Below are 15,994 nucleotides of genomic sequence, written 5' to 3'. Positions count from 1 at the left end.
TTGGGACATACCCAGGATTTTATGTGACTGGTGGTGTCACACATGGAGGTGGTGTCACACATGGAGATTCCTCCCTCTGCTGTAACAGGAGGCTTAAGAGCCCATTCATTAAAATCCCACAGAGAAAGCTGGAGAGGTGCTCTACAGTTATTTCCATAGCAGGGCCTGATGTGCCCTGGCTAGCTCTGTACTGCTAGCCATAGCCACTACAGTTTATTGATTTAACCTTTTTTTAACCAAGACATTGCATTCAGTAGTGGGCCCAGAATAGAGCCTTGGGGTACACCAGATTGAGTTAGCTATGATATTGAATGTGCATATGGCCCGGCTTGTCATCCCTGGCACAGCAGCAGATTATGTTTTTATAGACTAGGATTATGACCATACTCGTGATGCCACGAGGTACAGACAGACTGACAGAGGTACCGCCGGTGGCGGGGCAGAGAGATAAGGATTAGGACCGGAGAGTGTGACAACCAGGGCATTCCAGGCCTGTGCAACACTCTCCTATCTTACTATCACCATCAGCCTGCCTGCAGCGGCACGTCAATGTGTTTCAGCTTACAACAACAGACACTACCAGACATCACAAAAAAACACACACACACACGTTACAGTACAACAGGGAGACCATGCAGGAGTTGGAAATGTGGCATTTTCAGTGCTTTCCCATCACAACTGTCAAGACTAAGTCAGACTGTACCTTGTCTCGTCCCATTACATTTAGCAGGCTAAGGACCAGCATTTCAGGATCCCGTAATGTTGACAAATGACTGTTACCAGGTGTCCATGTACTGTGGTCCACGTTTTGTGGGGAGACTGTTGTTTCATATTTTGGTGTGCCCAAGACTTCTACAGTCCAGCAGTGAAAAGTAAAGAATATTTGGGGGAGGAGTTTGCCAACAGTCGTCAGCGAATTCAAAGAGAATGCATGAAACAAAGAGTCCAATTTCATTCTTGGCTAGACTAAAAGAATATCAATGTAGTGCCTAGGGCATGAGTGGCCATCTCTTTACATGGACCTTGTTCCTCTGTGTGTGTGTGTGTGTGTGTGTGTGTGTGTGTGTGTGTGTGTGTGTGTGTGTGTGTGTGTGTGTGTGTGTGTGTGTGTGTGTGTGTGTGTGTGCGTGCTTTCTTGCGTGCGTGTGCGTCCATCTTCACATTTGAGGTTGAGACTAAAAATACAATTTCCAAATACTCGGGGGGGGTAAAACACAACCACATGACAGAGAAAACCTACAGAACAGTTTGATGGGCCCCTCTGGTTTGCAGAAAACAAAAGTAGAGAGAAAACAACCAGAGAAATCATTGAGAACAAAATAACATTGTGCTTCCATTTTGAAGAGAGAAAGAGAGATTAGTCAAATAATATATCCCCACTAGACCAAACCAACCATTCCTTTGTGTGTTCAAAACAAGCTTTATACTTCAAAGTGTACTAATGCTATTACTGCCATACTACATTGTAGATTCTTTAGACAATAGTCACGTATTCATAGTGACCGGTCAAATTCTGTAACGATCTTGTGCTACACTGGTCAAAGGCTGCAGTGATAGGTTAGGGAGGTGAGTGACCGGTTGAGGAGGCTGTCCCATCAGCTCTGAGTCACCCATGGCTGCCCAGTGTCCAGATGGCCCTGATATCCAGGAAGTCAAGCAGCTTGAAATAGCTTTGAGTAAACAGCATCGGACACACTGATCAAGGAGGACTGCTGTGACAGGAGGAAAGCAGGGTAGAAAAGGCCTAGAGGATCTCAGGAGGCTTGGCTCCTGTTCTACTGCTGTCAGTCATACCCACACAAACAGACAGACTGCTCAGTCAATGAGGCGACACGGTGTCGACGTAGACAGTGAATTTAGAAGCAATGGAGAGCACACGGGTGTCCTTTCAGTGACCTATTGTGATAAGGGCTGAGAACACTTGATAATGACCGTTCATAAATGCATCGAAAGAGGGTTGTCATTGAGATCGCTGATAGCCAACACACGATAGAACGAAAGCCTATCATGAAAACACATCTCCATTGTCTGCTACAGTGTGATTCATCCACATCCACACACATAGTGAGCGTCTCAAATGGCACCCTATTCCCTATGCAGTGCACCACAAAGGGAATAGGGTGCCATTTGAGACGCAGGGGCAGTCTCACATGTGGGCGGCGTCTGAGTGTGAGGACCTTACCTGCTAACCCTGAATTGAAGATGACGGTGGGGGATCCACAGCCCGGGAGCGGGGGGGCCATGGGGGGTGGAGGCGGGGGCAGGGGAGCAGACACTTCCATGGGGCCGGGGGGAGGCGGGGGAGGAGGGGGCGGCGGGGGAGGGGGAGGAGCGACGGGACCAGCCAAAGGCCCATTTGGCACTGGAAGAGAGGGAAAGAAATAGAGAAGAGAGAGAGAGAGAGAGAGAGAGAGAGAGAGAAAAGAGAAAAGAGAAAAGAGAAAGGGAATGAGAAAGAGAGAAACAAAGCGTGGAATTGAGAGGACAACATGCCAAGTGCTGTCTCCAATTGAGACTCAATCAGCAGAGTACAAACTCCCCTCGTGTGACTGCTCTGCTCTCTCCCTCCCTCCCGCTCCCTCTCTCGGCTATCTTTCCCCAGCTCTGCCTCTGCGTCTGTTTGTCACAACTCAAATGCCAGAACAGCAAAAAATGTAAGGGCGTGTTGTGAAACTAGCAATCCAGACTGTTTAGCTACCGTCTGGGACTAAACAGTAAACTAGGACGGGATTGGTCTAGAACTCCACCTACCTGTCCCAGGCACAAGCGGTGGGGGAGGAGGAGGGGGCGGCGCGGGCATCCCCGGGATCCCATTCGACCCCATCGGGCTGACCGTGCCCCCGTTATAGACCCCTGGCACGCCAGCCACCAGCGGGCCCCCGGGGGCGGGCGGCGAGGGCAGGTTGGAGATATCCTCGTCGCCCTTCTTCTGGATCGTCACGGTGCCCTGCTTCTCCAGCTCGTGGATCTTCTTCTCCAGGTTGCACTGCCTCTGGATGGCCTCGTCCTTCTCCTTCACCATCCGCCGCAGTGTGTGCACCTGCGAGTTGGCGTCCTTGTACACCTCCTGGGTGACGGGGAACGGAGATGTCAATGTATGTACGCAGACCAGGGGGCGGTTTACTATGAAGGCATCTCAGAGTAGGAGCGCTGACTCACAGTATAGGGATCAGTTTAGCCTTTTAGATTACAATAAATAAGATCGCACGGACGCCCCCCCCCCCCCACGGGTGAGTCTCACCCGGATCGAGTCGAGCTCCTTGTTGCGCGTCATCAGCTGTTTCTCCAGCTCCACGATTTTGGACATGGCCTCGTTCTCCGTGTCCTGCAGCTTCTCCGTCATCTGGGAGAGCAAAGGTCAAGGTTCAACGTGGCATGGACACACAGACAACTGTGTGAGGGTGTTGTGCATGATGCAGGAACAGCCATGTACACTTTTGTACATAACAGTGTAGGCTAACGGGACGGATACACCGGTATCCCGATATGGCTTGCTCAACAATATCATATCGAATGATCGATAATGGTGCTCATCACTAGTCACAACCCAATAAAAGTGGTTGTAGTCCTTAACACACATGTATGCAGGTCATATCACACAGGGGTGTATTACATAGAAGGTGTATGTGTGTGCAAATCATGCATCATTTGACATCAGCCATGTGTTGTGACACTCTAAGGAAACATTAGCCATCAAAGCATTCATGTCAAATGCCCTTCCTCTGGAGTTTGTGGACACCCTGATCTGAACAAAAATGTGGACTTTTCTAGAGTTAGGCTAGGAGGCCCAGAGGCCATTGGGCAGTGTGTGTGTCTCTCTCTGTGTGTGTGTGTGTGTGTGTGTGTGTGTGTGTGTGTGTGTGTTGACGACTGCTAACTGAAAGCATGAGACTAATCTAAAGGGCCTTTGAGAAAGAGGCATGTGATGGAAAGCCGGTGTGACAGAGATTTAAAGGCACACTGTACATGCTGTCAGATCCCTCCCCGACACTGCTGTGCAGCGCAGCACGCTGACGTCTGTACGGCATCACATAGTAGTCAGTACGTCAAAACAGACTCGATACAGTCACTAGAAGAGGGCAGACTGGGTTCTTATTGGGGGGGGGCGAAGAGATGGGACTGAAGTGGCGAAAGAGCAATTGAGGATTCAGAAAGTAGGGACGGGTGGAGTGAGTTAGTGAAAAGTGTCAAATGTGGGGTGGCAAAAGAGTTAGTGCAGAGCGTCACGAGCAGTCAAGGGATGGAGACAGGAAGGTTGTCGTGTCCTCTCACATGTGACATGTTCTCCTCCAGCTCCTCCACGCGCTCCAGCGCGGCATTCTTGGTCTCGGCGTCCTCCAGCAGGGCGCCGACGTCAAACACGTTGTCCAGGTAGGCCTGGATCTGCACCGACAGCTTGTCACTCTCCGTGTGCTTCAGCTTCTACACAGACAGACGGGAGAGGCGAGAGGAAGAGTCAGTGAAACGCCTATGACGCGTTGATCCATGTTGTTACCATATGCCCCACTGTTGAACAGCTTCTTTATATATTTGCGGTCTATAAATCTACTGTCTACCTCAGATCAAATCAAACTGTGTTTGTCACGTGCTTCGAAAAATGACAGGTGTGGACTGACAGCGAAATGCTTACTCCACAAAATAGTAGAAAAATAATAACGAGGAATAAATAAAACAAAGAGTGCCGATAACTTGGCTATTTACGCAGAGGACTTACATCCAGGTAGGTGTCCAGACAGAGCTTGGTGAAGTCGTACTGCAGGTGAACCCGGAAGTTCATGTCCTCTACCGAGTGGACCACGATGTTGATGAACTGCATACACGCCACCTACAGGCACCGGCAAACATTAAGAAAAGCATACAGAGTGAATTTCACACCAAGCGAAACCAAAAGCATCCAATGCATTTACAGGGGGACGCATGTAGCGTACGTCTCAAATGGTACACTACTCCCTATATAGTGCACTACTGTTGACCGGAGCCCCATTGGCCCCGGTGAAAAGTAGTGCTCTTTAAAGAGAATAGGGTGCTGTTTGGGACTCATCCACAGACTCCAGGGCCTGTAAATAAGCGTGTGTATGGAAATGATCTGGCTGCATCCGTCTTGTTAAATGGGCAGATAAAGGGAGTCACGTCAGGCCGTGTCCCAAATGGCAGCCAAATCCCTACGCAGTACCCTACTTTTGACCAGGGAATTAGGGTCCCACTTGGGACACGGCCTCCTCAGTCTAATGTGCGCAGTGGAGTGTCACCGTGTCAGTGCATTCTCCTTGCTAATACTGTCTTAATGGACTTCCTTAAGAAGCTCAGAGTCGACTGTGTGAGAGACGCCAGGCCCCGTCTGACAAATCTGTTTGCTTTCGTGCTTGTGTCAAATGACTGGCCCGCTACCAAATGGCTCAGAGTTGACTTGTGACCGGTTGGACTCTCATGCACACACGGACCAATGGGGAGCCTCGGAGCGGAGGCAGTGTGGCACATTTAGAAAAATCATGTATTTTGTTGACACACACACCACACAGCATGCTGCCTCATCCATTTCTATTCAAACATATTAGTAGGAACTCTGCGGCAAAACAAACTGAGTTGGCGAGGATTCCGTGCGCGTGGTTGGCTAATGATAGAATTAGTTCAATGGCAAGCGACAGGGTCTGTGATTTCAGGATACGATGTAGCCTAGCAATCGATAGCTAGTCCAGTGGAAATGTCGTGTACCATAAAGTCGATGTTGTTGTCCATGTCCTTGAAGTGTTCCATCAGCCTCTCGAACCGCTGCGTCTCAGCACACACCTGCCAGAGAAACAATCAATCGTTCATTTTGTTATCGTAATAAAATAGGATGCCATTTGGGAAGCAAGCCTTGTCCGTTGCAACGCAACATACATATTACCTCAGGTTGCGAAAGGAAATGTTTCTGTCATACCCATGTACTGTCTCCTCACTCCCTCCCATCACTCTGGCTACCTCCCTGCTAAAATATGAAGCGGAGCCCCTGACATAGGACTTCTTAAACACACGCGACCTCATTTCTCCCACTGCGATTACCATATCTACGTCTCTGAGAGAGAGGGAGGGGGAGGAGAGAAGAGCGAGAGAGAGAGAGGGAGGGGTGAGAGGGAGAAAGAAAGAGAGAGGGTGGGAGGAGAAGAGAGAGAGGGATGCAGCTCTATAGTTCAGACGGTGCTCAGAGCCAGGGAAGGGGAGACAGACAGGGGAGAGATGAAGAGTCAAGGAGATGAGGAGGAGAGAGGGGAAGAGATGGGATTGGAGTGCATAAGCGCAGCCTTCATACACAATGCTCTGTGCCCCAGACTGCACCCTGCCCCCCACTCAAACAACCCCTTCTAGCCCACGAAGCGGGGAGTCAAGAACCCCCTCACAACAAGCCTCCTCAAAGAGGGAGAGCTCGATTTCAACTTAAGCAAGCCAACATAACACTCGGATTGTATCAGTTCTTTGCACCAAACACAAAAAGCTGAACAAGAAAGCACTGTTTTTATATTACAATTTATATGACACTGCCAACCAATAAGATAATCTAAATCAAATACAATTGTTTTGGTCACATACACATATTTAGCAGATGTTATTGCGGGTGTAGTGAAATGCTTGTGTTTCTAGCTCCAACAGTGCAGTAATATCCAACATTACACAACAATACACACAACCTAAAATTAAAATAATGGAATTAAGGAATATATAACTATTAGGATGAGCAATGTCGGAGTGGCATAGACTAAATACAGTAGAATAGAATACAGTATATACATATGACATGAGTAAAGCAAAAATTATTAAAGTGACTAGTGTTCCATTATTAAAGTGGCCAGTGACTTCAAGTCTATGTATATGGGGCAGCAGCCTCTAAGGTGCAGAGTTACGTAACCGGGTGGAAGCAGCTGTCTTTCGGTCTGTCGGTCCCAGCTTTGATGCACCTGCACTGACCTCGCCTACTGGATGATAGCGGGGTGAACAGGCAGTGGCTCGGGTGGTTGTTGTCCTTGATGACCTTTTTGGCCTTCCTGTGACATCGGGTGCTGTCGGTGTCCTGGAGGGCAGGTAGTTTGCCCCTGGTGTTTCTTCGGGCAGATTGTACCACCCTCTGCAGAGCACTGCGGTTGCGGGCGGTGCAATTGCCGTACCAAACGGTGATACAGCCCGACAGGATGCTCTCAATTGTGAGGGTTTTAGGTGCCAAGCCAAATTTCTTCAGCCTCCTGAGGTTGAAGAGGCGCAGTTGCGCCTTCTTCACCACACTGCCTGTGTGGGTGGACCATTTCAGATCGTCAGTGATGTGCACGTGTAACGGATGTGAAACGGCTAGCTTAGTTAGCGGTGCGCGCTAAATAGCGTTTCAATCGGTGACGTCACTTGCTCTGAGACCTTGAAGTAGTGGTTCCCCTTGCTCTGCAAGGGCCGCGGCTTTTGTGGAGCGATGGGTAACGATGCTTCGTGGGTGACTGTTGTTGATGTGTGCAGAGGGTCCATTGTTCGCGCCCGGGTATGGGCGAGGGGACAGTCTAAAGTTATACTGTTAAATTGATGCTGTTGACCCGGATCACTGGTTACTGCGGAAAAGGAGGAGGTCAAAAGGGGGTTGAGTGTAACGGATGTGAAATGGCTAGCTTAGTTAGCGGTGGTGCGCGTTAAATAGCGTTTCAATCGGTGACGTCACTTGCTCTGAGACCTTGAAGTAGTGGTTCCCCTTGCTCTGCAAGGGCCGCGGCTTTTGTGGAGCGATGGGTAACGATGCTTCGTGGGTGACTGTTGTTGATGTGTGCAGAGGGTCCCTGGTTCGCGCCCGGGTATGGGCGAGGGGACGGTCTAAAGTTATACTGTTACACACGCCGAGGAACTTGAAGCTTTCCACTGTGGTCCCGTCATCTGGATAGGGGCGTGCTCCCTCTGCTGTTTCCTGAAGTTCACAATCAGCTCCTTTGTTTTATCGACATTGACCCCTCGAACCACATCTATTGCGAAGGGTCAATCGCTATCCATTGACTTTAATAGATGCAGTGGCACACATGGCTATGTCTCTACCTTCTGCTTATGGGTGAGCAGCTCTGAGCAATAGAAGTTGATATTCCACCTCTAATAACAGAGAAATGCAATAGACTGTAATGCTCAATATTTCATTCTGGGTGTAAATATTGCATTAACTGCAGTCGGCCCAAGTTCCCCGAGCCGGCCTAGAAACTGGGACTGCTGTAGAGATGCCAGGCCACCCCAGACTCCACCTTACTCCCCTCCTTTCTAGAGGAGATCAAATACTCTACACAATTCACTGCATACAACACAGGGTATAAGCGCTGATCTAGCATCAGCTCTCCTTTTTAGATCATAATGAACTGAATATTACATGGACAGGGCGACCTGATCCTGGATCAGCACTCTTACTCTGAGATACATACAGCCCCCTGATCAGGCTGTACTGAATATTACTCTACCCTTGTACTCACATCTGTTAGAATACATCTTTGAAGGGCCTGTAAAATCACTAACAAAACACAGAACTGATTTCTCTGTGGGCCTGAGAGGCCAGTGAGCTGCCATTTCTGTCTGAGAGATGCGAAGCAACATGTCTAAAGGCTTTGATACAGCCGGCGCTGCGCCCCTCGATAATATCCTCCTACCACACGACTCACGGCGTCAACAGGTGCTTCTACACCTGCATTGCTTGCTGTTTGGGGTTTTAGGCTGAGTTTCTGTACAGCACTTTGAGATATCAGCTGATGTACGAAGGGCTATATAAATACATTTGATTTGATTTGAACTATGTCAAATTCCACTGCTTAAACACAATAGCACAGCATTATCCTCTTGCTCCGCGCGTCCCCCATACCGCACCTCCTTGAAGTTGTCGAACGCAGAGAGAATGATTTCGTGTCCCCCCCTCACGAGACACACGGCGGCCAGCAGCTCCAACACCAGAGCTTTGGTTCTGGGAAAGGAGAAGAAGAAGAGAAGGAACGGTTAACGTAACGCGGCGCCACTGCCAACACCGACCCATCATTTCTGCCACAAGGTTACATAACGGTCGGATCCCAAATGGCACCCTATACCCTTTCTAGTGCACTAGTTTGGACCAGAGCGCCATGGACCCTGGTCAATAGTAGTGCACTATGAAGGGAGTAGGGTGCCGTCAAATCAAATCAAATTGTATTTGTCACATGCGCCGAATACAACAGGTGTAGACCCTTACCGTGAAATGCTTACTTACGAGCCCATAACCAACAATGCAGTTTTAATAAAATAGAGTTAAGAAAATATTTACTAAATAAACTAAAGTAATTAAAAAAAAAAAATAATAGTAATACAAAATAAAATAACAATAATGAGGCTATATACAAGCGGTACCGGGTCAATATGCAGGGGTACAGGGTAGTCAAGGTCATTTGTACATGTAGGTAGGGGATAATAAACAGCGAGTGGCAGCAGTGTAAAAATAAAGGGGGGGGGGGGTGGCCATTTGCAAATAGTCCGGGTGGCCATTTGATTAATTGTTCAGCTGTTTTATGGCTTGAGGTAGAAGCTGTTAAGGAGCCTTTTGGACCTAGACTTGGCGCTGCGGTACCACTTACCGTGGGGTAGCAGAGGGAACAGTCTATGACTTTGGTTCTGCCTCTGACACCACCTAGTATATACAGTCGTATGAAAAAGTTTGGGCACCCCTGACAATTTACATGATTTCCATTTATAAATAATTGGGTGTTTGGATCAGCAATTTCATTTTGATCTATCAAATAACTGATGGACACAGTAATATTTCAGTCGTGAAATGAGGTTTATTGGATTAACAGAAAATGTGCAATATGCATCAAAACAAAATTAGACAGGTGCATAAATTTGGGCACCCCAATAGAAAAATCACATCAATATTTAGTAGAGCCTCCTTTTGCTAAAATAACAGCCTCTAGACGCTTCCCATAGCCTTTAATGAGTGTCTTTAATGAATTAAGGTATTTTGGACCATTCCTCCTTACAAAACATCTCCAGTTCAGTTAGGTTTGATGGTTGCCGAGCATGGACAGCCCGCTTCAAATCATCCCACAGATTCTCAATGATATTCAGGTCTGGGGACTGGGATGGCCATTCCAGAACATTGTACTTGTTCCTCTGCATAAATGCCCAGGTAGATTTTGAGCAGTGTTTTGGGTCGTTGTCTTGTTGAAATATCCAGCCCCGGCGTAACTTCAACTTTGTGACTGATTCTTCAAAATGATTCCCAAGAATCTGCTGATATTGAGTGGAATCCATTGCGACCCTCAACTTTACCAAGATTCCCAGTACCGGCACTGGCCACACAGCCCCACAGCATGATGGAACCCCCACCTAATTTTACTGTGGGTAGCAAGTGTTTTTTCTTGGAACGCTGTGTTCTTTTGCCGCCGTGCATAACGTCCCTTGTTATGACCAAATAACTCAATCTTTGTTTCATCAGTCCACAGCACCTTATTCCAAAATGAAGCTGGCTTGTCCAAATGTGCGTTTGCATACCTCAAGCGACTCTGTTTGTGGCGTGTGTGCAGAAAAGGCTTCTTCCGCATCACTCTCCCATACAGCTTCTCCTTGTGCAAAGTGAGCTGAATTGTTGAACGATGCACAGTGACACCATCTGCAGCAAGATGATGATGTAGGTCTTTGGAGGTGGTCTGTGGGCTGTTTTTGACTGTTCTCACCATCCGTCGCCTCTCCGATATTTTACTTGGCCTGCCACTTCTGGCCTTAACAAGAACTGTGCCTGTGGTCTTCCATTTCCTCACTATGTTCCTCACAGTGGACACTGACAGCTTAAATCACAGCGATAGCTTTTTGTAGCCTTCATCTAAACCATAATGTTGAACAATCTTTGTTTTCAGGTCCTTTGAGAGTTGTTTTGAGGCCCCCATGTTGCCACTCTTCAGGGGAGAGCCAAAGAGAACAACAACTTGCAATTGGCCACCTGAAATACCTTTTCTCATGATTGGATGCACTTGTCTATGAAGTTTAAGGCTTAATGAGCTCACCAAACCAATTGTGTGTTCCAATTAATCAAGTATTCACAGGTATTCAAATCAACAGAATGACAAGGGTGCCCACATTTTTGCATAGCCTATTTTTCACATCTGACTTAATTTCATACAGCTTAATATTGCTACACTAAAAATAATTGTCTGGACAATACCCCAGTACTCAGCTTTTATTAGAAAATGAACGGCATGCCACTGTGATCATTTTCTGTGACGACAGAGTAAATGATTATGCCGCCTCAGAGGGGTGCCCAAACTTTTTCATACGACTGTAGGTCCGGGATGGCAGGACGCTTTGCCCCAGTGACGTTCTGGGCCGTACGCACTACCAAGGTTCATCCGAGGTAACATCATGTGTTTTTATCAGATCACATGACTGGATCTAAAACGTCTATCTAATATCTGAACATGTAATATATGATAAACAGGTCCGTTGATATAATCGAGAGGATTAAACGAAGCGTATATTACAGAGTGAATCCCTCAGCCGTAATCCCTACGGGTGATGGAAGAAAAGTACAGTCAGCTCATTCATTAAAAGTCCAAATATGACATTATCTTATCTTCTATTCAATTTTTTTTTATTTTAATTCCACTGTAATCCTGGAGGAATTCTCTGCCTGGGTCACAGACTACGGTAGAGGTGTTATTTGACAGACGATTCGAGACAGCTCGGCAAACACCCTTTCAACCCAGCGTGTGTGTTCGTGCTGGGTTGAAAGGGTGTTTGCCGAGCTGTCTCGAATCGTCTGTCAAATAACACCTCTACCGTAGTCTGTGACCCAGGCAGAGAATTCCTCCAGGATTACAGTGGAATTAAAAAAAAAAAAAATAGAATAGAAGATAATATCATATTTGGACTTTTAATGAATGAGCTGACTGTACTTTTCTTCCATCACCCGTAGGGATTATGGCTGAGGGATACACTCACACAGGGGTTGGTGTTCACACAAGTGCGCGGACACAAAGACACGCACGCTACACACACTTCAATAAACAACACCCGGGGGGGTGGGCCCCCCCAAGTAAAAAAGGCGCCTCCTGTCGCCTGGTGCTCTGTGCAGCTGCCAGTGTTTAGCAGTGTGCCAGCGGTGCCCTGAGCTGGCTGTCTGTCTGGCTGGAGGAATGAGTTAGTGCTGGATGCTTGGCCTCGCACACAATTTGGACGCTGAAAGAGCAGGTGCAGCAATAAGGGGAGGGAAGGGCCTGTATTCGTGAAGCATCTCAGAGTAGGAGTCAGGAGTGCTGATCTACAACCAGTTGTGCATTTTAGATCCTCATGAATGCCATAATATATACCGAGGGGGGGACCTGATCCTAGATTAGCACTAATACTTTGATAAGTTTTATGGATATTGGATGTGTATCACTAAGAAGTGGAGGAGCTGTTTAACACCAGACACAACGCTTCCATCTCACCTGGGATTCTTATTGTTCAGACTTAGTGCAATTTCATTCACAGCGTGCGGGTGGGACATCACCATGTTGAAGCCGTACTGGGTCGTCAAAAATTGATGGAGCAAGAGAGGGATGGAGGGAGAGAAAAAGAAAGAGATCTCGTTTAATAAACAGGAAGTTACTCCTTTTACGTAACAAAGAGAAACTTGAGGCATAATGTGTTGCGGAAAACATGGTAGACGACAAACTGAATTGGGCCGATGATGGATGAGGGCGGGTGCGTGTGCGCTTCAACCCTCCATTTTACGTCCCACATGGCACCCTGTTCCCTACACGTGGGCACTACTTTTGACCAAAGCTAGGGAACAGGGTTCCATTTGGGACGCAGCCTATGTGCTGGGTTAGCCCGGGGACCGGAGAGACTCTCACCTGGTAGTTCATGATGGCTCGCAGGCACATGATGCAGACGTGGACGTCGTCCTTCTTACAGACCAGCCGGGAGTTCTTCAGAGTTCTCCGGCTCGGCAACGCGTTGCAACTGAAACACATCGGACACAGGAGCGTCTTCACAGCAGAAGGCGTCTCCGAATTCATACCAACAAAGAGACACGCGGCTTGGTAAACAAGAAGACAGATGCCATCGGTGAACCGTAGCAGCCCACGTACCATTCTTGCACCCCGTCGTTTTCAAAGTAGACATCCAACTCCATGGCATGTTACATGGACACACAAAGAGCTGTGTAATCCACTGCCTTGCTCAGAGGCCAGAGGGGAGACCGTGTGATTGTTTTCATTTAACTATCCTGCACAAAAATATCACTTACAACTAGTACAATGGAGGAAGTCATTTGCATGCATGGAGGTGATCAGGCCGGCTTTGTGGAGACAAAACGTTAGCGAAAGAGGGCCTTTCTCCTGACCCCTTTCTCCCAGTGAAAGGAGAGCGCTTGAGTAGCACATCGCTGGTGTGTGTGTGTGTGTGTGTGTGTGTGTGTGTGTGTGTGTGTGTGTGTGTGTGTGTGTGTGCCACAGAACACAGCCCAGTACAGCTCAGTCCAGCCAGGGACATAAGACTGATTATTTCCAGCCCTGCATGTCATAAGACTTTATCCACCCGCCATGGTTCTGGGAAAAGGTGCCTTCAGCCGACCCATGCACACACACACACACACACACACTGATTCATGTCAGCACTGACGCCTTGAAGCTCTGAATCCGTCTTCAGTGTGTGTGTGTGTGTGTGTGTGAGAGGCTGAGACAGTGTGACTAAGCTTTGATAAGGATTTATGATGAGGGTAAATAAGGACAGATCCAACATACTGGCTGTAGTCTTCATGGTCTGATGCTTCTCACTGGTTCCATGAATGAGAGCTATTCAGCAGCAAGCAGTTATGACGTTTGCGTGTAGTAAAGAAAAAATAGCAAAACATTGTGCGGGGTGTGTGTATGAGTGACTTTGTTTGTCTTTGTGTGTGTGTGTGTGTGTGTGTGCGTGCGTGCGTGTGTGTTTATGTGTGCTCTTTGTTCTATTTAGGTGCATGTGGCGCCTACGTAGTGCAAAACAAGTTTCCTCACATAAACGCACTCGCTGCTTCACGAGACCGGTGACAGAATTGGAACATCGCCTCACACGCAGCCGGCGACGGTGTTCCAAAAGAACTGCGATTTTACAGAAAAACACCTCCAGCACTCAGCCTGCCTGCAACCAGGCAGCGGAAACGAATGGTAGAACGACACTCATTTGAGGGAAAGAGACTTCGGCGTGGACACGTCCCAAATAGCGGACCATAGGTCCCTGGTCAAAAGCAGTGCGCTACATAGGGACCAGGGTGCCATTTGGGACGCGTCCTCTGCTTCGTAACCGCACAGACGGAATGACGTGTGGTGACAGGACTATGAGTAAAAAGAGACAGTCGATCACCCTGATTCAATGTAGGCGCGGTGGACTTGCTTTGACAGGCCTTGTGGTGCACCGACTTAGAGCCCATAAAAGATCCTCCAAGGCCTTCCAAACTATGTTTTCATGGACGTTACTTCAACACTAAAGCTAATAAACAGCATAGTCTAAGGCGGAGTCCCAAATGGAAACCTCAATTCCGATATAGTGCAATACTTTACATTGGGCTCTGGTCAGAAGTAGTGCACCACATAGGGAATAGGGTGCCATTTGGGACGTGCCTATAGTCGAAATCACAACAAACACAACTACAAACTAGACCAGCCTAAATATTTCTAGGTAACCCTGGGCGAACCAGAAGACGTACCATCGTCCTTGTGAATACTTTGGGCATTTCAAAGAGCTCGGTGTCCTTCGAGTTTGCCGTGAGTTTTTAAGAAAAAGACATGTAAATTCAACAGGACATCAGAAAAGTGACACACAATGATTGACTTGGGAGGGATACAACTGTGACAAGGCAAAGGTGCTGTACGTTGGAAATAGGAATAAATACTGATAACGCTAATGTTAATTACCTTGACTTGTCAGCCTGTGTCAGGAGGTAACTAAGGAATAACAGTACAGATAACATCGTATTAGTTGATACATAAGAAGGGTCTGGTTGTAGCCAGCTACTACTTGCACAACTACCTGCCGCATATAGCCTGATCAAGGAGACATACGAAAAGCAATAATCAGAGGGGGCCAGGAACAATGCCGGTATAAAAAGCCATTTGCTCTAAATGGGAACAGAAATGTCTACAGTAAGACCACAACAGAGGTAGTAGCATCTCCCCTTCAACGCCTCCACACACTGGACCACAGTTTAGCAATGGAAGCATGTAGGAGTGTGTGTGTGTGTGTGTGTGTGTGTGTGTGTGTGTGTGTGTGTGTGTGTGCATGCGTGCGTTGGCGCCTGCCTTCCCGTGCGTGCGCACTCGTGTGTGGCAGGTAGTGAAGACAGGGGAGGGGGGGAGGAGGTGTTGAGGTAAGGCTAGGGGGGTGGGGCGAGCTAGAGCTATCAGATAGCACCGTGAGCCACACTGTGTACTGTGTAGACCTGCCTGCTGCTGCTGAAGACTGGAGCACAGAGCAGGAGACTAGAGGAGGAAGGCCGGGACAGAACACCAGTCAACATCAGTTCTCACCGTCACCTAGTTAAGTTCATACAGCTGCCATTCACACACAGTTCCTTCAGAAAGTATTCACGCCCCTCCATTTGTTCCACATTTTGTTGTGCTGCAGCCTGAATTTAAAATGGATCACGTTAAGATTGTGTGTCACTGATCTACACACAATGCCCCATCATGTAAACGTGGGATTCTGTTTTTCGAAATTTGTACAAATGAATAACAAATGGAAAGCTGAAATGTTTTGAGTGTAATACATATTTAACCCCTTTGTTATGGCAAGCCTAAATAAGTTCAAGAGTGAAAATGTGCTAAACAAGTCACATAATAATTTGCATGGACTCACTATGTGCAGAAATAGTGTTTAACATGATGTTTGAACGATTGCCTAATTTCTGTAACCCACACATACAGTTTATCTGTAAGGTCGGTCCCTCTGTCGAACAGTGAATTCAAATACAGATTTCAACCACCAAGACCAGGAAGGTTTTCCAATGCCTCGCTAAAAAGGGCACCTATTGGTA

At 47.6% G+C, this 15,994-nt stretch overlaps 1 protein-coding gene across 13 annotated transcripts in view; it reads right to left on the bottom strand.

The window, feature by feature from the left end:
- LOC139396991 (formin-like protein 2) overlaps positions 1-15,994 on the bottom strand; it is a 90,641-nt gene that overhangs the window by 14,067 nt on the left and 60,580 nt on the right. For 4 of the 13 annotated variants that reach the window (XM_071143946.1, XM_071143942.1, XM_071143943.1 and 1 more), the window contains exons 7-19: positions 15,405-15,440; positions 14,877-14,906; positions 14,669-14,713; positions 12,834-12,942; positions 12,426-12,502; positions 8,845-8,938; positions 5,713-5,787; positions 4,715-4,825; positions 4,273-4,422; positions 3,242-3,343; positions 2,752-3,067; positions 2,183-2,362; positions 1,241-1,261 (exon numbers count right to left, since the gene is read on the bottom strand). In XM_071143946.1, the coding sequence (XP_071000047.1) occupies positions 1,241-1,261; positions 2,183-2,362; positions 2,752-3,067; positions 3,242-3,343; positions 4,273-4,422; positions 4,715-4,825; positions 5,713-5,787; positions 8,845-8,938; positions 12,426-12,502; positions 12,834-12,942; positions 14,669-14,713; positions 14,877-14,906; positions 15,405-15,440 (1,346 nt within the window). The remainder of the gene's footprint in view (positions 1-1,240; positions 1,262-2,182; positions 2,363-2,751; positions 3,068-3,241; positions 3,344-4,272; positions 4,423-4,714; positions 4,826-5,712; positions 5,788-8,844; positions 8,939-12,425; positions 12,503-12,833; positions 12,943-14,668; positions 14,714-14,876; positions 14,907-15,404; positions 15,441-15,994) is intronic. The other 9 variants (XM_071143964.1, XM_071143950.1, XM_071143972.1 and 6 more) reach the window with 5 other exon arrangements.

Source organism: Oncorhynchus clarkii, chromosome 3, assembly GCF_045791955.1.
Source record: "Oncorhynchus clarkii lewisi isolate Uvic-CL-2024 chromosome 3, UVic_Ocla_1.0, whole genome shotgun sequence".
NCBI classification, from domain to species: Eukaryota; Metazoa; Chordata; class Actinopteri; order Salmoniformes; family Salmonidae; genus Oncorhynchus; species Oncorhynchus clarkii.
This window is presented reverse-complemented; position numbering and strand designations above follow the sequence as displayed.